Here is a 23,943-nt window from a genome sequence, read left to right on the forward strand (position 1 = left end):
CATGTGGCGCAAAGTGCAAGGACCAGCGTAAGGATCCCGGTTCAAGCCCCCGGCTCCCCACCTGCAGGGGGTGTCACTTCACAGGCGGTGAAGCAGGTCTGCAGGTGTCTATTTTTCTCTCCCCCTCTCTGTCTTCCCCTCCTCTCTGCATTTCTCTCTGTCCTATCCAACAACAACAACATCAATAATAACTACAACAATAAAACAATGATAAAAAGGGAATAAATAATAAATGAATAAATATTAAAAAATGCAGGTGGGGGGGAGAAGAGGTAAAGTCCAGGAGTTTCATCCTTCAGTCCCTTGTGTTCAAGGGTTCTTTTTGCTATAGCTTATACCTGTTACCAAAGGACATGCGTTTTTCTGAAAGACAGTTACTGGATCATTTCCTTTATATGTGGAAAAAAAAGTCTAACTGTCTCTAAGATTTTGTGAAAACTATGGTGGTTATCCCGGGGTGGGGGTGGGGGTGGGGGTGATGGAGCACAGAACTGGTGGTGGTGGATGTGGAACAATACCCCTGTAATGTTATTATCTTGCAAACCACTATTATACAACTAATGCACAACAACAACAAAATCTACTGTTCTGAATTCTTGCCACTGTTTTTTGGTATTTTCAGTCTTTCTAAGCTTGGCCATTCTGGTAGATTTTGGCTGGAATGTGTGCTGCTCTGTTGGGGCTGACGTGACTTATCATACATGAATGCACCGTGGACTTCTCTTCTTTGGAGGCAGCCATTGCACATGAGGTCCGCTGCCCTTCCCTTGGATCCCAGGTCCTCCAGATGCTCTGAGTGTACATCCCCTACCAGCAGTCACAGCTACCTGAGCTTTTCCTTTATTCCTGTGGGCACTGTGACTTTCTTAAATATGAGTACAGATGTTGGGCCTTCTTGTTTCTAATGAAGTTCAATTATCAACCTTCCCATGTATTGTTCACTTCCTGCTTCACCTAGCATGTAGTCTGTGCCCCTCAATATATCCCTAACCCCTTATACTATTGTCCATTGTTTTTTTTCTTTTTGTCCTATATGTTGAGATCACACCCCTGCCCCCAATTGGTGTGAAGTGTGTGCTGGGGTGGGAGGGTCCTGTCAGTTTTCTCCCTTAAGGATACATCACTGACTCAGTATTGCTCATAGAAAAGATTCTCTTAACTCTTTAAGGAAAAATTGACCAAGTCTATTGTTAAAGGGTTTATAGGCTTTGTAGGCATTGTAAGTCAAGAGGCAAAATTGAGGACATTAATATAGGTAGTTATATAGTCAGTTAATAATGCAGGGACCACCGTTAGCTTTCAAAAGCAGGTAGCAGGAACAGATTTGATCTGGACTACAGTTTGCTGATCCCTGTTTAGGGTGCTGTTTTGAGAGAAATATCAAGTATCTACATCATATACATTTCACTGACTAGAGAGAGCCTTGATTACTGATGGGGAGGTGGGGTACTTCTAGAATCTGGGGTGGGGGGCTATGTGTGGTCCTACTACAAAAAATTTCTAGCCTCAAATATCACTAATTCTGTGGCTGAGAAACTGCTATTATTATCAAACATCTGGGAAGAGCTACTGTCCCAGTTTTTGATGTTCTAGGCTAACCTGGGCCCTTTATGGTTCCATTTAAAATTTTAGAGTCAGCTTTTTACCCTTCTAGAAACAAGTCAACAAAAATATACTGGTATTTTCTTGAGATTGTGTTTCATCTGCAGAAACCTTTCAGTAAAGCTGACATCACTGTGCATCAAGATTTCATTCTAAGCATGAACATGGCCCAGCCTACCATTTGTAAAGGCCTGCAATTTCCTGTAAGTCAGGGTCCTGCAGATACATGATTGTCTTTAGTGCTTCTGCCATTGGTATCTACTTCAAATGTCATTTTTATTTTTCTGCTCTTTATTCCTGATCTATAGTCTGTAGAGGTACAATTGTTTTTTTTTTTTTTTTCTTTCTTTCTTTTTTTTTTTTTTTTTTTACTAGAGCACTGCTCAGTTCTTATGGTGGTTGGGAGGATTAAACCTGGGACTTTGGAGCCCTGGCTATGAGACTCTCTTTGCATAACCATTATGCTATCTACCCCAGCAGTACTTTTTTTTTTTTTTTTTTTAAATCCAGGCCCTTTAAAGAGTGCTAACTTCACTTATCTACAGATTTTTTAAACAGACTTTTTATGTTCACAATCAGTAAGCTACAAATAATGCTGGTTCTATTTATTCTGATTACCTTTTCTTGCCTAACCTTGTGGGTTTGAAGCACCAGTACAGATGTAAGAGTGTCCTTGTTCTATTTCCAGCCTCAGTAGAATGGTTTATGTATTCCAGTGGCAGAATGGACATTTGCTGAAGGCATCTTTATGAGAGTAAGAGTTATCCCTTCTTAACATTTTCATCTCTAGAGGTTAAAATTTAACAAACAGGGCTGGAAACATAGCTCACTGAGCAGGAGTGATAGTGCATAGTGGTTTGTGCAACAGACTCTCATGCCTGAGAGCTTGAGGCCCAAGTTCAATTCCTGGTACCACCATAAGCCAGGGCCAAACACTGCTCTGGTTAAAAACTACACTTGGTCCTTCATATCCACTGATTCCATATCAATAGATAGAAAACTGATAGTTTGCAGTTGATGCCTTTGCACTGAGCATGTACAGACTTCTTGACATTATCCTTGGACTATGCATGCTGTGTAAGAACACAGATATAAGTATCCGAAGTAAAGAGATGATTTAAAATATACTAGAGGTCAGGGGGTGGGCAATAGTGCACTGGGTTGAGCACACATAGTGTGAAGTGCAAGGACCCACATAAGGATGCCAGTTCGAGCCCTTGGCTCCCCACCTGTCGGGGGTCACTTTATAAGCGGTGAAGCAGGTCTGCAGGTATCTGTCTGTCTTTCCCTCCCCCTCTCTGTCTCCCCTCCTCTTTCAATTTCTCTCTGTCCTATCCAGCAACAACAACGGAAAAAGATGACTGCCAGGAGCAGTGGATTTGTAGTGCAGGCACTGATAATAGCCCTGGAGGCAATACACACACACACACACACACACGGATGGCATAGATCACACTACTTTCTACTTAAGGCACTTGGCATCTGGAAAGGATCCACTGGTGGAATGTGTATGTGTGGGTACTGAAAACAATCCCCTTTGAATACTGAGGGGACAACTGTATATTATTGTATTAAGAGTTATTTGATCAATTCAGGACTACTTTAGACACTGCCTAGACTTTAGGGAGCTCTAAAAGTGAAGGTTTACTTTATGACCTAGTCTACTGCCCATGCTGGTCAACATGCCATGTGCTCTTTTAAGAAAGGAGTCCCTGCTGTAACCGAATGGCTGATCTTCCTAGACTTCGCAGCAAATGTCATATTGACCTGGTATTTCCCACATCCTCCCAGACAACGAAAGTTCCCTGGTTTCTTCCCCTCACACCCTTTTTTGGGGGTTAATGATTTATAGTGTAATTTATCATCTTCCCATGTGTCTGCAAAACACTCTTTCCCCCAACCTAGGTCCTCTCCCATCCTGTGCCAAGACCCCACAGCCCTTCCATCATATCCCTCTCCTTTTATCCCTAGCGCCCTTTGCTTCGGTGCGATACACCACACCCAGTTCAGGTTTTACCTTAGGTTTTTCCTTTTTTGTCGTTGCTTCTTAAGTTCCACCTAGGAGTGAAATCATTTTGTATTGGTCCTTGCTCTCAGACTCCACTGATCCCTTCTCAGTCTCCGTCCTTTTTGCCAGGACTCTGAGTCATCTTCTTTACACAAAACCCCAAACTGTAAATGAGCACACTGTACCCCTACTGGCTTGATCTTTTCATTCTGGGTTTTCCTCCTTAACAGCTTCATCTTTGCCCAAAGAACACAACTCCAGACAAGAGTCTCAGCTTTTGAAGGTTTCAAACAGCCTCATTCAGCCTTACTTCTTGGAGAACAGTTCCAGTTCCCTGTCAGACCTTACAGTTACTGTGCCTAAACATAGTGTTCATGCTTATGACTATCAGTCTGACCTATTACTTTGAGCTGCCTGTGGATCTCTGATTGTGTCTGCTTTTTCTCCAAGTTTTCATTTATCTGGTCTTGTCTATTGTGCACCTCATTTCTGGTTGAGTTCTTTAGCAGACAATAAAGCGCTGATAGGCAGGTTTTCTTTTAAATTTATTGTCACCATGGTTATCATTGGGCCTTGGTGCCTGTACAAGTACACTACTCCCGGAGGCCATTTTTTTCTTTCTTTTATTTGATAGAGAGATTGAGAGGGGTGGGAGAAGTAGAGAGGAAAAGAGGGAGGGAGGGAAGGAGAGAGGGAGAGAGAGAGAGAGATTGAGATTTGCAGTCCCGATATTGTACTGCTTATGAGGCTTCTTCCCTGCAGGAGGGGATGGGGGCCTTGCACTTGATAATGTATGCTTGACGGGTGTACCCTAAAAATCAGGGTTTTTAATTGGGAGGATTAATGGTTTACAGTAAATACAATTATGTGTAAATTTTCTCAGTTTTCTGCAAAACACTCTGACTACTAGCCTAGATCCTCCATCATCTTGCATCAGGATCTGAAAACCCCTCTTACCCCGAGTCCTTCATGTCAGTGCAATACAATAAACATAGTCCAAGGTCCAAAAAGCAGGTTTTAAATCACACAGTTTGATCAACATCTTTTTGCTAGAGCACTGAAGAGAGAAAAATAATCCTATCCCATGAGGAATAAAATGATGTTGAAGACCAGGAGTTCCTTGTACTTATAAAGTTTTAATTTCCATTAACTGGAGGCTGGGTATGCTGTCTTTCACAGGAGAAAGTTTCATCTACTCCTAAGAGGTGATAAAGAACACCAGCAATGACTGTCACCTTGACTTAGTCATTAGGGTGGCATCACCCAAAGGTATGTACCAGTCTCTGAAGGGTTTATTGGCTAAAGGCTGAGGCATCTTACATAGCCTCCTTCCTGCCCCTGACAGTCACGACAGGCTCAGGACTTGGAAGCTCAGGCTATTCTGGTGACAACTGCTCATGTCCATCACCTCGGGCAGGGCTGCCACTGAATCTGCAACCTGACCTCACAAATGATCAAAGCATCTCTTAGGAGAGGATGCAGCCAGTATTGCCATTCTGCTTTCCAGAGCAGCAAATCTCAGAGAGGCTGTGACTTGGCCCCTTATGTCTGTTAGTAAGTTGTAGCAGCCTTGATCCACAGCTCCAGACTCTCAGTTCTTCTTGTGTTTTTTTTTTTTTTACTTTCAATATGTATTATTATTATTTTTTTTACTTTTATCTATTTCTTATTTATGAAATGGAAATATTGACAAAACCATAGGGTAAGAGGGGTACAATTCCACACAATTCCCAATACCAGAACACCCTATTCCATCCCCTCCCTTGAAAACTTTCCTATTGTTTATCCATCTGGGAATATAGACCCAGGATCATTGTGGGATGCAGAAGGTGGAAGGTCTGGCTTCTGTAATTGCTTCTCCACTGAACATGGGTGTTGACAGGTCGATCCATACTCCCAACCTGTCTCTCTCTTTCCCTAGTGGGGCAGGGCTCTGGGGAGGCAAGGTTCCAGGACACAATGTTAGGGTTGTCTGCCCCGGGATAGACTCTCAGTTCTTGATAGTGCTGGGCTCAGCAGGTCTGAGGACACCACTTCCAGAACATGCATGTTCCTGTCAGTGACTCAGCTTCTTCACTCATCAAGAGGGGCCAATGAAGAAAGAGAAGAACGCTATGGGATGATCCTGCTCATAAGCAAAAGTTGAAAAGTAAGAAGAGAAAGGAAAACACAAAGCAGAACTTGGGCTGGATTTGGTGTATTTCCCCAAAGTAAAGGACTTTGGGGTGGGGTGGATGTTCATGTCCTGGAACATGATGGTGGAGGAGGACCTAAGTGGGGGTTAGAGTGCTATGTGGAAAACTGAGAAATGTTATACATGTACCAGCTACTGTATTTTACTATTGACTGTAAACCACAATGAAAAAAAAAAGTGACCAATGATGGCCACAGTGAATTTAAAAGTGTGGTGAAGTTGAGATGTACTGATAGTATCCCCTTTCCCTACACAAACTCTGAGTGAGGGCAGGGCTATGGGTGTGAAGAATGAGAAGTGGGTGGTCTGTGAGCACTGAAGGTGATATGCGCTGAATGGAGGAGGGCTGTGTAGTGGAGGCATCTTTCTGCTGCCTGGACGGGCTCTTGCAATCAGGAGTGGAACCCTGTCACCCAGCCACCAGGCACACCAGGCCACTTATCTGGGGACACTGATTCTGTGCCCTCCCTTCTGCCGATGAGCAGCATTTCAGGCCAGCACAGTGTGGGGTCAGAGGTGCACTTGTATGGGAGACCGTCTAATTGCAATCACTTTCCAGGAGGCTCTGGGGATTAATTGCAGCCAAAAGTGCTTCATTAACACGCCACACAAAAGGTGTCAGTCTATTTTCAATCAGTGCCTTTGAGCTGAGCCCTTGTGCAGGCTTTCAGGAGCCCCGGTCTCTGCAGGATTGAAGTTGGCCTGTAAGTCTTGTCCCTCTCACCCTGTCCTTCTGCCCTTGGCTTGGATGAGTCCGTGGGCTGACAAGCCTCCCCACCTCCCCCTGGCCCCCTAAAGATCGGATTGTCATAGCCTCTCAGGAAAGAATGAAAACCACCACATCCATCTGTCTCGTGTGCTGTAGCATCCAGAAGGCCAGGCTCACAAGTTGGGTGTGTGGCGCTATCAGAAAATGTCTTGGGGCTGGGAAGTGGTACACTTGGTTGAGCACACACATTACCACACACAAGGATAGGGGTCCAAGTCCCTGGTCCCTGCCTGTGGGTGGGAAGCTTCATGAGCAGTGGAGCAGTGCTATATGTATCTCTCTCCCTATCTTCCCCTTCCTTCTTAGTTTCCTGTTGTCTTATCAATCAAAAGAAAGAAGGGGAAAAAAAAAAAAGGAAAAAATGTATTCTTGGAGTGGTGGATTCATCATGTAGGCACAGAACTCCAGCAATTAACCTAGCAGAAAAAATATCTCTGCCTACCACTATACCTACACGGGCAGCTCCTCAATGAAAGAAAGGCTGTCCTGTTCAAATCACTTCTTTCTCTTGTCCAACCTGAGCTTATTCTACTTTGCTTAAACATAGAGGCTCCTGCTTTGACTCCTATTTCCCAAAGTGGGCTCCTTGGAACACCTGTAACACACAAAGTTCCATCAAGAGGGTTCCTTGGTCCAGTAGGTTTAGGGAAACCCTATGACTGTGTCTAGCCAAGGCTCATGAAGCTCAGCAGTCATCTGAGGCTTGGGGATTATCTCAAGAAAGAATTATGGCTGACATAGTTTAGTTCTTCACCCCTTATTGCTATTCTCCAGGGAGCTCTGTGCACATAGCACAGGCTCCCTGGCTCTGCTCTGACCCTGTGCTGTCTTGTTGATGAGTGTTCTGTTCAGATAGATGTTCCACCAGCTCTCCCGTTACTGTGCACAGTCAGCACCCTGCCTCCTACTGGGCTCAGCAGGTGGGGCTGTGCACCTCCAAGGTCCTGCATGTTGCCACATCCTAATGCCTGACAGCTCCTGTGCCCATGATGCTCACAGCTGCTGAGACACAGGAATGGGCACCAGCAGGGCCACACTCACCCTCTGTCCTGTGAACACATAGGCCTATGAAAGTTAGAAATGAAATTGGGGACTGAAGAGATATCATAGTGTTTTATACAACAGATTTTCATGCCTGAGGCTCAGAGGTCCCTAGTTCAATTCCTGGCACTACCATAAACTGGAGCTGAGCAGTGCTTTGGTGAAAAAGATAAGCATAAATAAATAAATGTTAAAAAAGAAACAAATTAAGATGGGGGAGGCCCAGGAAGTCAGAAAGCATTGACTGTGTCTGTGTGGAGGGTGCTCTCTGTTCGCCCTTCTGTTCTTTCTCTTTCTTCCCGGCTCTCATTCCCTCATTCCCTCTGTTTTCCTGTCTCCCCTGCCTCCTTGTTATTTTAACATCAGCTACTCTGCCTGCTGCAACACCAGCTCACTTCTCCCCCCTGCAGGCCAGGCTGCTGGGTTATACACCTTAGGTAGGAGTGGTGAGTGAAATGATCAGTAAATAGATACTTGCTGAACAAATGACGCAGGCTGCAGGGATGGTGACATCCCGGGCCAGTCCAAGCTCTGGTTGGTGCACCTGCCTGTGGGGTGACCTGTACTAGGGGTCTCAGGGTCTCTGTCCGTGCTATCCCTCAGGTGCTTCTGCAGGGACCCCGAGATAGTGATCTGAAGGAAGAAGAGCCCTCATCAGGCCCATACGTGTGACAGCACCTACCTTGTGCCCAAAATGCACAGAAGAGGCTGGTGCCACCAGTAGTCGCACCACAGTATCCCATCGTTTAGCCGTCTGTCCATTCCTTGCTGTCACAGTGAAGGCCACCTGCTCTGACAGGATCCGCAGCTCCCGTGTGGCGAAGACTGTCCCGTCTGCCCCGACTCTGAAATCCATACTATTGGTCTCATATTGTGTCCCTTCAGTCTCTGGGCAGCTGCTGAACTGGACTGCAAGAAAAGGAAGGAGAGGGTCAGGAAGGATGGACACAGGGCCACTTTGTTCAACAATAGCTTTTTGGTACTGAACAGGCACCAGAAAACCAGATCAAATGGGTTGCTGGATGTCTAGGTGCTGTGTTTAATTATCACCCACCCCACCCTCTCAGGAAAGTAGCAAAAAGCTACAGAAAAGGGACCTAGCCAATGCACTCTTCTTACATTTCTGCAGATTACTGCCTTGTAGCTCTGGTCTTTGAATTGCACAGATTCAGCTAGTGTGGTGTGTATAACCATGAAAGTAGCTCCCAGTGCCCCCACTCTCACCCTCTGTAAACACTCTGTCCTCCTGGAGGGCACATCACTCTGCAAAGACAGCTTGCAGGCTCCAAAGATAGCAAAGAAAATGAGAGAGAGATAGCAGCTTGTGAAAGGACCAAAGTTGGAATTTAAGGTACAGAGAGGTCTTGATGGATCTTTCAATGCAAAGAGTCTTCCAGTGGGAAGAAGCCCCAGCAAGGTAACATTCTTGGGGAAGAACTAGAATCTGCACATTTGCTGGTCCAACATAACACTAGAGACACAAACTGGACACCTGTAGACTCTTGGCCATAGTGGGCATGGTCAGAAGCAAGACCAGCAAAGTGCATTCTGGAAGCTTGGAAACAGTGTGAGCATATGGCCTATTGATACTGTGGGTATACACTCTGCTTTGCTTCCCAAACATTAATTAGGCCCCCAATTGCCAGCCTTCCACCTAGCCCCCAACTCCATCCCCTTGGTCATTTGTAACCTTATTGCTGAAAAAGACATCTTGGAAGCCCCACATTCATCTGGACCCCATTAGCCCATTTTTTATACACGCAATTTTGCAACTGTCGCCAAATGCTGCAGTAAATTATGAGGCACCCACAGCCAGTGTCACATTCTGCTGATAAAAACGACGGATAAAGTTACCTAGTATTTATAAAAATGTGGGTATTTCAGCAATTATGGTGGGAGGATTGGTTTTTTAAGCAATTTCACTGTCACAGCTTACATGATTTAATTACTATTTATTCTAGAAACTAAAAAAAGCTTCTCACTGTTACATTTGATAAAGTGTTTCTCCCCCTTGTTCACCTTTTATTGTTGCCTGCCTTGAAATAATAAATAACGTGCATGCTCCCTCTTCTCAAATACTTCACTTCAGACATCTCCCCAGTTACAGCACCTCCCACTAGTGGGTTTAATATGAAAATGTTTTTCGATGGGAAGAAGCAAATATTTCTGTCCCATATGGTCCCAAGGGTGTCTGTAGATTCAGAACCCCACAGGAGGGGCCTTGAATGGGGTGGAAGGTAACTGTGGTTCAGAGGGGAAGACAGATCCCTATAGAGACACCCCCCACCCTGGCATGGTGAGTGAGTAATGATATTTTTTCAATTGGTAGGAAAATTCAAATATGCTTTTATCATACTATTCACCCTCATGGTAAACAAATTAAAATCAGCAACAAACTGAGTGGATCAATCATTTCTGGCAGCCAATTGTCAATGACAAAGATAAAAATGACAGTCTGTGATGATGGAGAGATTGGCATAAAATATATAAATAATCCCCTTTGTTCTCTAAAAGTGAAATTTCTGAAAACACTGATGGAATAGGACAGTGGCAGCCTTGTCTTTCTTCAGGATTAAATGCCATCATTGTGCATATTTTCTTTTATTTCTTTTTTTTTAGACAGGCAAACACCATGGTGACATCTTAGGCAAGTGCTGGTATTGCTTTCAGAATAGGCCATTCATGTCACCAGAGCAATGACCACAGGAACTGGGTCTTTCTCAGTGATGGGCATTACCTGTGGATGAGATTCCCACAAGGACATTTAAAGTGATGTCTTTAAAAGTGGCTGAGGGGGCTGGGTGGTAGCACACTGGGTTAAGCGCACATAGTGTGAAGCACAAGGACCAGCACGAGGATCCTGTTTTGAGCCTATGGCTCCCCACCTGCAGGGGGATCGCTTCACAAGCAGTGAAGTAGGTCTGCAGGTGTCTATCTTTCTCTCCCCCTCTCTGTCTTCCGCTCCTCTCTCCATTTTTCTCTGTCCTATCCAACAACAGCAGCAACAATAATAACAGTAACAACAACAACAGTGGAAAAAAGATGGCCTCCAGGAGCTGTGGATTTGTAGTGCAGGCATGGAGCCCCAGTGATAACCCTGGAGGCAAAAATAAATAAATAAATAAATAAATAAATAAATAAATAAATAAATAAATGACTGAGATGTGCAGCCCTCAGGAATTAGACCTGTGAAGCGGGGGGTGATGAAGGCTTCTTCAGCTGGGGCTCCATAACCTCTGCAGGGCTTTCCAGTGTCACACAGGCTGGAGCTCTGTGATCACTGAGACCCTGCACCCAGTGGTGCAGAACCTTAACCTGGCTGAGGGGCTCAGTCCTAGAGGTGGTGATCACCACTGTGTCTAAGCTCCTGAGCCTCATTTGTGAGAAAGAGGGCTTGTACCTTGGCCATGGGCAGAGGAGGGGCAGTTGGGAGTATTTGCAGTGAGTGGGGCAGGGGTGGGGAGACAGCTTTTCAGAAGGAAGGAAATTCAGAACAATTCAGAACAAGGCCTGATCTCATGCTGCTGGGCTGTGACCTCTTTTCAAAGGCAAGGATTAAGATCAGGTAAGTTCAAAGACACCAGGGACATTCATAAAACACCAGTGGAACAAGTGAGTAATCCTGTTTGAGATCCTGGAAGATATGGGTTTCAACTGCTCAGCATGCAAATATAGTTTATATGGTCACACTTACTTCGCCTCACCATAAAATTGGCAAGTGATCCTGTGGGAGCAGGCTTAGAGGAGAGATGCCTGGGCTCTGGGGACAGGAACCACTCCTAGTTGCTGTGTGACTTTTCTCAAGGCAGTGTTTTCTTTTTCACTTTGCTACTTAGAAGCTCACTGGCAATGCTGTGATTGACTGTTGTGCCTTAATTTCCAACTTTGGTCCTTTCTCAAGCTGCTATCTCTCTCTCATTTTCTTTGCTATCTTTGGAGCCTGCAGCTATCTTTGAAGGGTGACATGTCTTCCAGGAGGACAGAGAGCTTGGACTTGTCAGATACTGGTACAAACATCTGACTCCATACATGGAGGGGATATTTGACTTGGGTTTGGTTGCAATGGTCCGTCTAGCTTCCCTTTGCTTTGTTGTTGCTTGGGTGCAGTCTGTAATCTGGCCTTAATTCTAGCTGGAGAGGCTCCCAGATGTTCAAGGAACATCCTAGGCCTTCTGTTGCCCTGTGGCTCTGCCTACCCCATATCCCATGGGCCTCTAGACAGTGCCAAGCAGTGCAACTAATTCAGGCTCTCTGCTGCTCCTGGCACTGGTACTGACTCCTCCCTAGGTGCTCTGTGGTTCATCCCTGCCTGACTCTCAGACCTCTAACTCTGCAGAGGTCAGGACCCTTGTCTTCCTGGCATCTGGCCCTTTGGATCTGACCTCAAACTCAGTCCTGCTCACAGTGGCTGAGGAATGGCCATATACAATGACAAGCTTCCCACTTCCTTTTCCAAAGAGGAGATGTTTGCTGCTCAGCAATGTAGAGCACTTGGATCTGTTGGGTCTTGTGGGGTGGCTCCCTCTTGTCCTTTGAGCCTTCTGGGTACATTAAAAGCCAGCCATTTGTCACTCAGCTTGCTTTCTGGAGGGGTTAGCCTGATACACAGTGTTTGGGAGGGAGAGGACACAGTCAACATTGAGCCTGGCAGCCTGGGACCTAAGGTGACAGGACAGTCAGATCCCAGGCTGCAGGGTGTCATCTCCATCTCAGGGGTCTGGGTTGACACAGAGTCTTTTGCTGCAATCCTTAGGGGTGGAGTGTTACCAATCCCAGTGTGGTAGGGGGTCAACAAGCTTAGATGTGGTCACACATCTACCAAAGCAGGTGTATTGGCTGGGCGAGCTATCTTGCCAGCCCCTTTCATTTATGTTTTGGTCTTTTAATTTCTCCTGTGGCATTCAGGAGAGAAGACAGCTCCATAAAATTCTCTGGGATAGATATGTATCTATTGGATAAAACCAACAACAGTTAGCAACAAAAAGGTTCTATGCTGATTAAAATTGGATTCACATCTCACCAGTCAGATCAGACACAGGAAGTATTGCATTTCCTGCTAACTCCAGTGCCTATGGGGAGGTGGTCTTGTCGTTCTCACACAAATGGAAAGATAAGGCTCAGAGATGGCATAGCCACATGATCTTGGCAAGAGGAGCTGGTGGGATTGGAACCCCTGCCTGCAGGAGCCTGACTCCAGTCCACCACAGCAGCCTGCCATGTGGAGGTCTCTGCAAGGCTGGCTGGAGACCCTCAGGGTCCAGGACCAACCACCTGGGTCCTTCTATAGCTGCTTAGATAATTACTGCACCACCAGTGACCTGTGTCCTGGGTGAGCCCCACGGCCAAATGATGCCTGCCCTGATAGGCCTTTGAGGACAGTGGGGGAATGTCCAGGTAGGCCCCCACACAAGAAGGGCTCGGCTGCCCTTGAGCACCACTGAGGAGCTGTGCCAGCAGAGGAGGGCGCCTGCTTGTCCCCAGGACTGGGACGACTGAAATCTGCCACAGCCCTGCAGGATTGCTAATGACTTTCATTTATTTTGAACAAACTTGACACAAGACAGAGGGAGTCCTGAGAGAAATCACATCTAATTGCTTAAACACATAGTCAGAGTCCCACTGCCTCTGTGCCCCGGGTGTGCCTGGGGCAGAACAGTGTGCCTCGTGAGTGGGGGGGGGGCAAGAGGGTGGAGTTGTCCCCTGAGCAACTCACACTCTAGCTAGGGTGCACACCACTAATCAGAGGGAGGGGAAAACAGGTCCAGGGGAGTAGAAAGGTGGCCAAGGTCTGACAAGATTGCTTATCCCACAGTCATTTGTGAGACCTCCTGTACCGGGTACCGGGACCCATAGGGAGAGTGAACACCTGAACTGTGCCCATGCTGTATACCCTGCTGGGACAGAGAAGCTAACACTTCAAGGAAGAAGGGGAATGGAAGCGACAGAGGGCCATAGGAGAGGGCTCAATGACCAAGCCAGCCCTCTCCAGCAGGGTGCGTCAGCTGGGAGTCTGTGGGAGCTGAGGAGTTGGTAGTTCCCAAGGAACCTCAGGGACTGTCCCTGGACCAGGACCCTTCACTTAGTCCAGGGTCCCCAATTGGAGTTTCTCTCAGGTTGGTCTTTGGTTGGGCTGTGGTCCCTAAGAGGACAATGCTTGTATCATGCTGCCTGCTGACTATGAGGTTCCTGGTGATCACCTCTGTTGGCCACATCCATTGGTGTTAATAAGAGATCACAGGCCAGCAGTCTGGACTGGGCAGTGAAAGTCACAACAGCCACCCCCAGGACTGAGGCCCCTCACACCAGTCTCATCCTCGCATACCTTTCACTTTCCTGTTCTAGTCACAAACCCACTGTTCATGGAGTGGAGGGGTCAGAAAGCTGTTATGGAAGAAGCCAGCTCTAGGACATAGCCAGCCCCTGTGCGACACAGTATAGAAAGCAGGAGTGCAGGTCCTGCAAGAGGCAAGGAAGGGCACAGAGGAGCCCTAGAAGATGCTTCACACAGGGGGGTGACAGCTGACCTGGGACCCAGAAGTTTTTCCACATCTGCCTAAAAACCTACATACCACTTGGTCAAAGACAAGCTATAAAGAGATGGTGTCCCCAGAGGCTGCATCAACACAGCCCAAGTGTGTGGCTGGATGTACCAAATAGGCTTGTGTCGTCACTGTGACACCTGCACAGGGATTCACGGGACCCCACATTGCATTGCTCAGCAAGTGTCCTTCCTGGTCACTAAGGAAGCATGACTGCAGCAGGTGTGTGCTGGATGCCTGAAAGACTCAGAGAAATGGCACCAGCCTCCCTGTGTCCCTAGAATTCCCTGGGAGTGTCCCAGCCAGGAAGGCACTCTCCAAATAAGCAAACCAAACTCCCTAAAAGCAAATTCCATTTCAGAACACATAATTTATTCAAGCAATTTCACAAAGGCTTACTGAGCCTCCAAGGTATGCAGGGCCTCGAGTCAATGCCTGTGCCATCTCTGTCCACCAGGTTCCCAGGCACTTTTAATAATATCTCTTTTATTAATGCCCCAAACTCAATGCATGCAGTCAGCATGCTTCCCTTACATTTTTCTTAGAGTTTTGTGCATTCTGAAAGCATGGAGCTAGTGTATATTTCACAAACAACAGCTCTCACCCAAGCCTGGAATCTGTGACATGGGGGTTCCGCCTCTGGTGGGGTCTGAGCTCTGCAGATCACACCAATTTGATGAATACCCAGCATGCGTGGTGATCAGTGACTGAGCCCTTGGCTAAGTTTTCTCTTTTGCAGCCTGGTGCCCATCCTTCCCTCCCCCAGTCTTGATGGCTCGCAGCAGAGCCGTGTGCAGTGGTGCCTGTCTGCAGCTTTTGCTCCAAACTGCTTGCAGCCCCTTCCCTCCTTAGGAGGTTTTCACAGTTAACTCTTCACCCTCATCATTTTTAATTGCTCCTCCATAAGCAGAGCCAGGCGACAGCATGGGGAACAGGGAGTGAGTGAAACCAGTCTGTTTCTTCCTAGGAGGCAGTCTGTCTGCCAGGAGGGGCAGGAGGCTGCATTTCCCCACCCTGGCATGCTGGGATTGCACTATGCTGGGGAACAGTCCTTACTGTTGTTTCTTGTTAGGCGAGTGGAGAAGGATCAAATGAACTTATAACTGGTACTGCTTTGAGGCTAAATTTAACCACTCAGCAGTCTGCCTGCTTTTTAAGTTCTTCCCTCCCTCCTTTTTTCCTTTCTCCCCTCCTTCCTCCCTCCCACCCTCCTTCTTCCCTTCCTTTCTCCCCTTCCCCACTCAGCACAGATCAGGGACCATACAGTCAGAAGGGCAAGTCACATACTTCTGTCCTGGGTTCAAATCCCTTTAGACACAAATCCTGAATCCCCAGAGAACCACAGGTCTCCCAGGCTTCAAATATCACCTCCAGTCCCTTCTCTGTTCCACAAGGAACCTACTCCCATACACTGAAGGTGCTACCTCCACCAGGGGACCCAAGTCCTTGTCTGGATGTCCTCCACACTGCCCTCTAACAGAAGTTCTGCTTCACATGCTGAGGGTCTCTGTCCACTCCCACTTGCCCCTCCAGCCCCAACCCTGGTGTGAAGACTCCACCAGGTTCTCTTCTCTGCCCAGCCACCAGGCCCTTGCTGCCACACTGCTTGTATCACTGCTCTCCTGTTGCTGCCTGGGAATCTACCCGAACTCTGCACTCCAGTTGGAAACCCTGTGTTCTATGCTTTTGTAGGCTCCAGACTCCCCCTTCAGTCTGTTACTACACACACACACACACACACACACACACACACACACACACACACACACACACACACACACACACATCCCAGAACAGTATTTCAACACCAACTCTTCAATGAGAACAAGGCATCAAAGGGGACTAATGCAGATGTGTGTGTGTGTGTGCGCGCATGTGCGTGTGTGTGTGTATGGGGAGGGTGTATGAAACTTTCCCTACTTTCTCCTTAGTCTTTCCCAGGACTCCTAAGACTGCTTTAAGAAATACAAGCTATTAAAGATGGATATTCCCTCTCCATTTGACAGAGCTTCTCCAGAGAAAACACTGTCTCAGAAATGTTAAATGTTAAAAATTCCATTTTGAAATCAAACACTGAAGGCTCTCTTGTGCCATTTCATTTATGGCAGGAACATAAAGTCTTAAAGCCAGGCTTCCTCTTAATGTGTCCAGTGTGTGCACTCACCCTTCACTGCTTCCTTCTCCAGGGACATTCATTCCTGCCAGGAAATCTTAACCAGGGTGGTCCCAAAGTGCACCCCATGCAAACAGTCTTGCAGTACACTCCATAAACCCTGGGTGCCCTTACTAGATACCTTTGCACCATGTGAGCACAGGGGTGCAGAAGGGGAGCAGCTCCTGCTGTGGACTTTGGCAAAGATTGTGCCCTCCTGGGACCGAAGCTCTGCCTGGAGTCTTAGCACCTTTCTGACCTCACACTCTCTTCTGTGGGACTCTAACCATGAGCTGTACATACATGGTTTGGAGAAAGGCTGTGAGTCTCAGTTCCAGTAGCATTCTAACTTTAAAAAATCTTTTAAAATTATCTTTATTTATTTACTGGATAGAGACAGTCAGAAATCAAGAAGGAAAGGTGTGTTACGGAGGGACAGAGACAAAGAGACACCTCCAACACTGCTTAACCAGTCACAAAGCTTTCCCCCTGCAGGTGGGGGCTGGGGGCTTGAACCCGGGCCCTTGTGTACTGTAATATGTGTGCTCAACCAGGTGTGCCACCACCCAGCCCCCACCCAGTAGCATTCTATTTCCATAGTAGTTTGATTTGCTTTTCAAGTCACCTTGGTTTATGAAACCATACATGTTCCAGAACATCTTCCTGGATAACCTCAGTTCTGCAGTCTGAGACCAAAGGTCTGTTTTCATTTGACTTTACTCCCTTGCTTTGTTGCTTCATTTCCTCTGCATGAGAGAAAGCATGCAGTATTTTTCTTTGTATACATCCCTTTAATATATTTTTTTTGTAGGACTGGTTTAGTGACAGCTGGTTTAGTGACAGCTAACAGGTTCCAAGTGGTATCACAAGGAACCCCTCACCCAAAGAGATATATGCATGCTATGTTCATAGCAGCACAATTTGTAATAGCCCAAACTTGGGAGCAACCTTGGCGTCCTACAACAGATAAACGGCTGAGTAATTTGTGGTGTATACACAACGGAATACTACTCAGCTATTAAGACTAATGAATCCACCTTCTTCACCGTATCTTGGATGGAGATCGAAGGAATCATATTAAGTGACATAAGGCAGAAAGAGAAGGATGAATATGGGATGATCCCACTCATAGGTGGAACTTAAGAAACAGGGACAGAAAAGCAAAACACAAAGACACTTGTGCCAGGTTTGGTGTATTACATTACAGCAAAGGTCACTGGGGAAGGAGGGCAGAGATGTGGCTGAGAGCGGGGGTCTGGGGGTGTTAGTACATGATGGTAGAAAAGGACTTTAGTTGGGAATGGGAGTGTTATGCAGATACTGGTCATGATCATGATAAGATGAGAAATTATACCCATGTGTCAACAATTATACTGTAAACTATTAACCGCTTAAATAAAAAAGAAAGAGAGAAAGAAAAGAAGAGAGAAAGAGAGAGAGAGAAAGAATCTCCCTCAGTTGCTCCATTATACTTGGTGACTCTTGATTTGGGTGACCTCCTAAGGAGGTGTTTTCACCCATGCTCACAGAGAGGTGAGCAGAGGATAATTTGGTCAAGACACACCAATGACCTAAATGCCCAGCATGGGAAATGCCATCCTGCCACCAGGTAGGCTGTGATCAGAGCCCCTAGATGGCAGGGCTACCAGCTGAGGACATGCTTGTTCTTCCCACTCTCAAAGTAGAGCTGGGGTAAGTACTCTTTGCTGAGAGTCCTTGAGGTGTGGCATGGACACTGCTCAGGGTGACTGGAGGAGGAACAAGCTCAGGCACACACATCGCCATGCCCAGGCTGGCTATCTGTGAATGCTGGGGTGGGGTACACGAGGACCCCCTTCCCAGAGCCTCTTCTGGGGATACTTCATTCTGAGCTGCCGAGAAAAAGCTGGGCCGACAGAGGGACCCCGGGGAACTGGCCGCTCTGTCCTTTACAGCAAGAAACAGGCCCCTCTATTTTTAGCAGCACAACCTAGCTCTCTCATTAGAGGTTTGCATATCAGGATGGAGCTAATGAAATCATTTGCAATTAGGGCCCAGGTAGAGATGTGGCTCTTTCCTGTCTCCAGAGGCCATCTGCCTCCTCCCACCTTTTCCCTCCTTTCTCCCTCTTCCCCATCCCCCTCTACAGATCCAGGGAGCCCTATAAGGAGGGAGCAGCTCTTGATGGGCTGCAAGCTCAACCTGTGATCACTCTCTTTTACAGAAGGTCATCCTGGCTCTCTCACTTAGTGCTTTAGAGCACTTTTCTGCACACTGACTCACCTGTCCAGGACATGGGGGACTCACAACTTCCTTTCCTCTCCAATCCTCACAAGCTGTTTAAATATCAACAAGGTGGGGGGGGGGTGTGAGATTAGAGGCCTGGCCAAGTTCAGGAGGGGAACTCCCAGGACAGGGGACAGTGGCCCCCTGCCATGTGACCCCAAAAGGAAGGGGAACCAGGAGGGAAACATGAGAAGGCAGCCTTATCAGCCATGGGGAGGGGTCAGCAGCACCTAGTGAAGGAACTCAGGGGGGTAGGTTCATGTAGGGGCACTCCTGAGCACATTCACACCCTAGAGAGATGTTTTCTTCCAGATCCAAGATATGGAAACCCTCTTTCTTTGGAACTTAAAACAAACACACAGATCAATAAACTACACTCTCTTCCCTGCCTGTGACTACAGAGGTAGAAATCTGGAGGTATGGGATGGGGGGGACTTTGGGGTATGGGAAGTGAAATAAAATCCTCTAGGTTCTAAGGGCCAGAGTGGACGGGTCATTGCCCCAAGGCCCAGGGGCGGGGGTGGGGGTGGGGGTGGTGGTGACCTCTTGTCCATAGTCTGTGGTGGAGGGAGGAGACCCCACTCCCCTATTGTCTGAGGTCTGGATGCTCTGATATGGCTGAGGCAGCTTCTATAGCTTCTCTCTCTCCCTCTCTCCCTCCCTCCCTCCCTCTCTCCCTCCCTCCCTCCCTCTCTTCCTCCCTCCCTCCATCTCTCCCTCCCTCTCTCCCTCCCTGTGTGTGTGCATGTGTGCATGCATGTGTGTATATAAGAAGGGTTATGGGGGGCATTCCTGCCATTTACAGACTCCATTCTCAGGATCTCATAGGACAGGACTGGGCAACCTGAGCTGGAAGCTGGAGCCTTCTCCCACTCCTCTCAGTCCAGGAATTTGTTCGCATAAAGTGAACCCCTCAACACAAGTGACTGTGCTGGTCTGTTAGACTGAAATCCACCCCCTAAGCCCATAAGTGAAATGCATACACTAGCCATTCAGAGGGGCAGCTTCTCTGGAGGTTACAGGGCCCCTGAAAGCAGTGGGGTACAGTGCTCTGGAGCCTGGACCCTGGGTCTATACAGCTCCCCTGGCAACCCCACTGTCTGGCACACCATCTGCTGTAGTTTGCTGGGACTGAATCCAAACATGACCCGGAACTTTCTCCACTGCTCCCTTCTGCAAATGTTCAGGTTGGCTGCCAACCACTTTCAAAAGTAAATACAAAGCAACTCTAAAAAGGCAAACACATTTCCTTTCCTCTCTAAACACATCAACCAGCCAGGCTTCCACATTAGACCGCATCACCTGGATGTGCTCACCCCACACTTGGCTTTTGGATGCTCAGAGACCCCTGGAGATGCTCGGCCCCTCAGGTCTCCAGCAGAGGAGGGGATTAGCTGTTATCTGTGGTGGGTCCTCCCTGTCCACTGCTCCTGCAGGTGCTACTCTTGCTCTCATACTCTCAGTGGGGTGTGAGGGTCTCCACACTGCCGGGCACCCAGAGAGGCCCATAAGGGCCTGATCCTGCCTGGGAGCTGCCTGGTGAAGAGAAACTGCATAGGACCCAAATAGCAGAAAAGAAACAAATCCAGACACACGATGCCCTAGGGGAACAGTTACCCAGAAATCACCTGAGGCTTCAAAAAGCCCTTTGGACACACTGCAGAGGAGACCTTCAGAAAAACTGGGTCACATGCAACATTTCCCCCCTACTGTATGTCTGTTTTTTGTATTCCTTAATTACTATTTATTTATTTGACAGAAACAGCCAGAAATTGAGAGGGAAATAGAGAGGAATAGAGATAGAGATACACCTGCAGCCCTGCTTCACCATTCGCAAAGCTTTCCCCCTGCAGGTGGGGACCAGGGCCTCAAATGGATCCGTGCACATTATATCATGTGCACTCAACCAGGTGCAAGGTGGGTTGTGCCACCTGGGTGTGTGTGACCATGCTCCACTATATTTGCAGATACTATGCCGCCTAAGGGCACATTTCTCTGCAATAGGTCTCTGCCATTAAGGGACACACAATTTTGTCTCTTCTCTCAGATTTTTTTAAAAAAATGTCTTTATTTATTTATTGGATAGAGACAGAGAAATTGAGAAGGGAGGAGGAGCTAGAGAGGGAGAGAGACAGAGAGACACCTGCAGCCCTGCTTCACCACTTGTGAAGCTTTCCTCCTGTAGGTGAGGACCAGAGACATGAACCTGGGGGCCTGAGCACTGTAATGTGTACGTTTAACCAGGTGTGCCACCGCCTGGCTCCCTCTCAGAATTTTTCAGTGCACCTTAGGGCACTAAATGGTCTGAGCAGTACTATTAGGATAAGGAACTTATTTGACTTAAAACTGGGGGCCATAAGTAGTTTCTAAAGAGATGGGGACAAGTTCATGGCAGGATTTTCCAGTCTCACCACATGCCCTGTGTTGTAGGGTCCTCAGAGATGCTGGAAGAGAGGGCTTGGATCCTCCTGTGATTGCCAAAGTGGGAAACGTGTGGCACAGAGAAACGGGCACCACAAGACCTCAGTGTGAGCTTCCACATATGTCAGACTGGGATTCTGACTGTAGAGGTTGTGGTGCTGATGCTTATTTCATCTTTGGGCCAGAGAAAAGCAGGGAGACAATCACAGAGGCCTTAGCACATGCTAGCCTAATGGAGATGAGTCAGTGGCACTACCCACTAGCTTCCACTGCCAGGGAGAGCCTAACACTATGGGCCTTGCAGGATTTATCTCTGCAGATTCCCTCTTCTCCATCCACCCCAGAAACTTTCATGGCTTAACCTGTGACAGGAGAAATGCCAGTCAGTGGAATCATTTTGGAGGCAACTGCTCACGCCTCATGTGATCCTTGAGGGAAACCTGACCTCAGCCACATTCCTTCTAGTGACAGTTCAGAGACCCACAACACCCTGAAAGAGAGAGAACTGTCCATGGATTGTGGTGCTCATGGAGGATTGCCCCTCCTACAAGCTCCATGTGAAATCCTGACAGAGAATTGATTTTTAATATAGCGGTGAAGAAGCTCAGCCAAAATGCATAAAAATTATGTGACATTTTACTCCTGAGTGTGAATTAAAATGTGCAGAAAGGTCAGTGAAGCAGGAATGCTGCTTTCTCCCATGATTTGAGTGATGAGAACTGGGAAACCTAGAGGAGAGAAGCCCTCCCCACTCCTCTCTCTACCTTCACTCTCTTGAATCTACTGGCTTTTGACCCAGAGAAGCTTGTCCAGACTGCACACTCCACCTCATGTAACACACCACCAGCTGTCCACCCCAAACTGAGTCTGATGCTGTGGACCCTGCTTGCAGGCAAATGTCCTCTTCCAGAAAGGCAGCCTTTGGAGTGGACTTTTCTAGTTGGTGGAAAGAGAAAGACATGTGGAAGTTTCACTTCACCTCACAGGGCCCCTAATATGTGTCAGCACTTACTGTGTACACCAACCTCCACAGGGGCACAAAGATATCATGTGCGGGATTGCTAAGAGTCGAGTATAGGAGCCAGTGGGATGAGCTGTGTAACCTTGGAGAGCATGGGAAACCTCTCTGATTACCATTTCTGGTCACTTGGCATAGCACTTAAACCCCAAGGCCTAAGCTGGTAGCCATAGTTTACCTAGATGTGAGACTATGCCAGGAGGCCAGCACAGTGCCTGGTGTGCAGAGACTACTTGGGAGACCTCACCCTGATGGATACAGAGGTGAATGTCCCCCATTGATCATGCAACAGCACTGGTGAAGACAGCAGGTAGGCAAACAAGAAACAGGAACCCAATCAAAGAATAAAGCGGTATGGGAAGCAGCCTGAGGTGACCTCCCTAGCCACACCATTTGTCAGCCAGCCTCTGCTTCCAGGAGAGGTAGAGCTCAGCTCAAAGCAGGGGCCCAGGGAAGTACACCTGTTAGTGGGTATCATACACCAGCTCCTTTGTATCGTCTTCAACATTAGAGAGTGGGATGAGACTGCTTTCTTTTGCACCCTGCCTTGTGCTCCTGGAAGCAGAAAGAGCTGGTGACCAGCTCTCCAATCTTTTCCCTGGGGTTTACCCTGCACCCCCCACCTCCTCTTCTGTGATTGAAAAGCCCAAGGAATTTAAAGGAAAAAAATACAACCCAGCTCTTCAAAGGCACTAACTTGGACAATTTCAAGATGCAACATGGTGAGTCTGCTATTTAAACTCTACAAGCAACCAAGCGCTGAGTCTTATCACCTTGTTTCCCTGTAACAGAAGCAAGGTGCTTCCCCACCGGCCGCTCTTTATCTCCACAGTCAGGGCGTCTAGTGTCTTAATTGAAAAACAATTATGAGGGAAGCACTAGCTCCCAGGATTTATCTGTCCTCCAGAAGGAAAGAACAAAGAGAGCCATGAGAGACACAGGTCTTTCTTGTCATACGCTGTCACCAGGGTGTTCACAAACACTTGAGGGTGAAATGCAGACACCTCCCCCCACCCCCATACAATTTCCATAGTTTCTCTGTTGGGGGGGGGGCAGGGGCAGCTGGCTAGGTGGTTGTAGAGGTGAACAAAGTCTGTGAATAGTGTCTTCATAACTCCAAAAGCTTTTGTGATTAAAAATAGCAATTATAGGGAGTAATGTGATAAGGACTTGGAGAAATTATCTCTGGTTGGGTTAGGAGGGGAGAGAAGCAAAGATAGGTTAGTACTTTAGTGTAACATTTCCACAAATATTTCTCTGCAGTCTTTGGAATGTTTTTATGCATTGTCTGCTGTTGTGGGGTCTTCTTCTTCTTCTTCTTCTTCTTCTTCTTCTTCTTCTTCTTCTTCTTCTTCTTCTTTTTTGGGTGGGGGTGGGAGAGGGAGGAATGGCTTATGTTTTTGAAAGCAGGGGATGAAAATCTTTCAGGCTTCCATGGACACCCTGCCCCTTGAAGATTCTCTAGCCAGGCTCACAGAACAGAAGTGTTCCCTCACATGCAGGCCCCAAATAGTGGGGCTGCATCACTCTGTATTAGTCAGGAAGAAAATAAAATAAAATAAAATAAAATAGCAACCACTCTGATTAGAATCCACTGAAGCTCACAATTATATATTACTTTCAAATGCAAAGCCATCTGGTTGCAGATAACATGAAGAGTCTTGGACACAATTTGGGTCATCTTCCTTGTGTCAGTGCTTCTCATCAGTATAAGTGTGAGTGTGTATGTGTGTGTGTGTGTGTGTGTGGGGGGTCTGTCCACAGGAGCTCTTATCACATTCATGGTCACCTGTGCTCAATGACCATGGGGATCCTCTGTGTAGGTAGGAAGGATGGGGAGGTGTGTTCTAAAAGGCAGCTGAGGCTCATCCCCCTAAAAATCCCCTTGGGGATGGCAGGGTTTCAATGAGCAGGAAAGAGTTGCACAATGAAGC

At 47.3% G+C, this 23,943-nt stretch overlaps 1 protein-coding gene across 1 annotated transcript in view; it reads right to left on the minus strand.

Moving 5' to 3' along the window:
• The window catches only part of CDH4 (cadherin 4), a 572,130-nt gene that overhangs the window by 173,951 nt on the left and 374,236 nt on the right, over positions 1–23,943 (minus strand). Inside the window, exon 3 of the mRNA XM_060180138.1 lies at positions 8,297–8,523. Coding sequence (XP_060036121.1) covers positions 8,297–8,523 — 227 coding nt within the window. The remainder of the gene's footprint in view (positions 1–8,296; positions 8,524–23,943) is intronic.

Source organism: Erinaceus europaeus, chromosome 1, assembly GCF_950295315.1.
Source record: "Erinaceus europaeus chromosome 1, mEriEur2.1, whole genome shotgun sequence".
Classification (NCBI taxonomy): Eukaryota; Metazoa; Chordata; class Mammalia; order Eulipotyphla; family Erinaceidae; genus Erinaceus; species Erinaceus europaeus.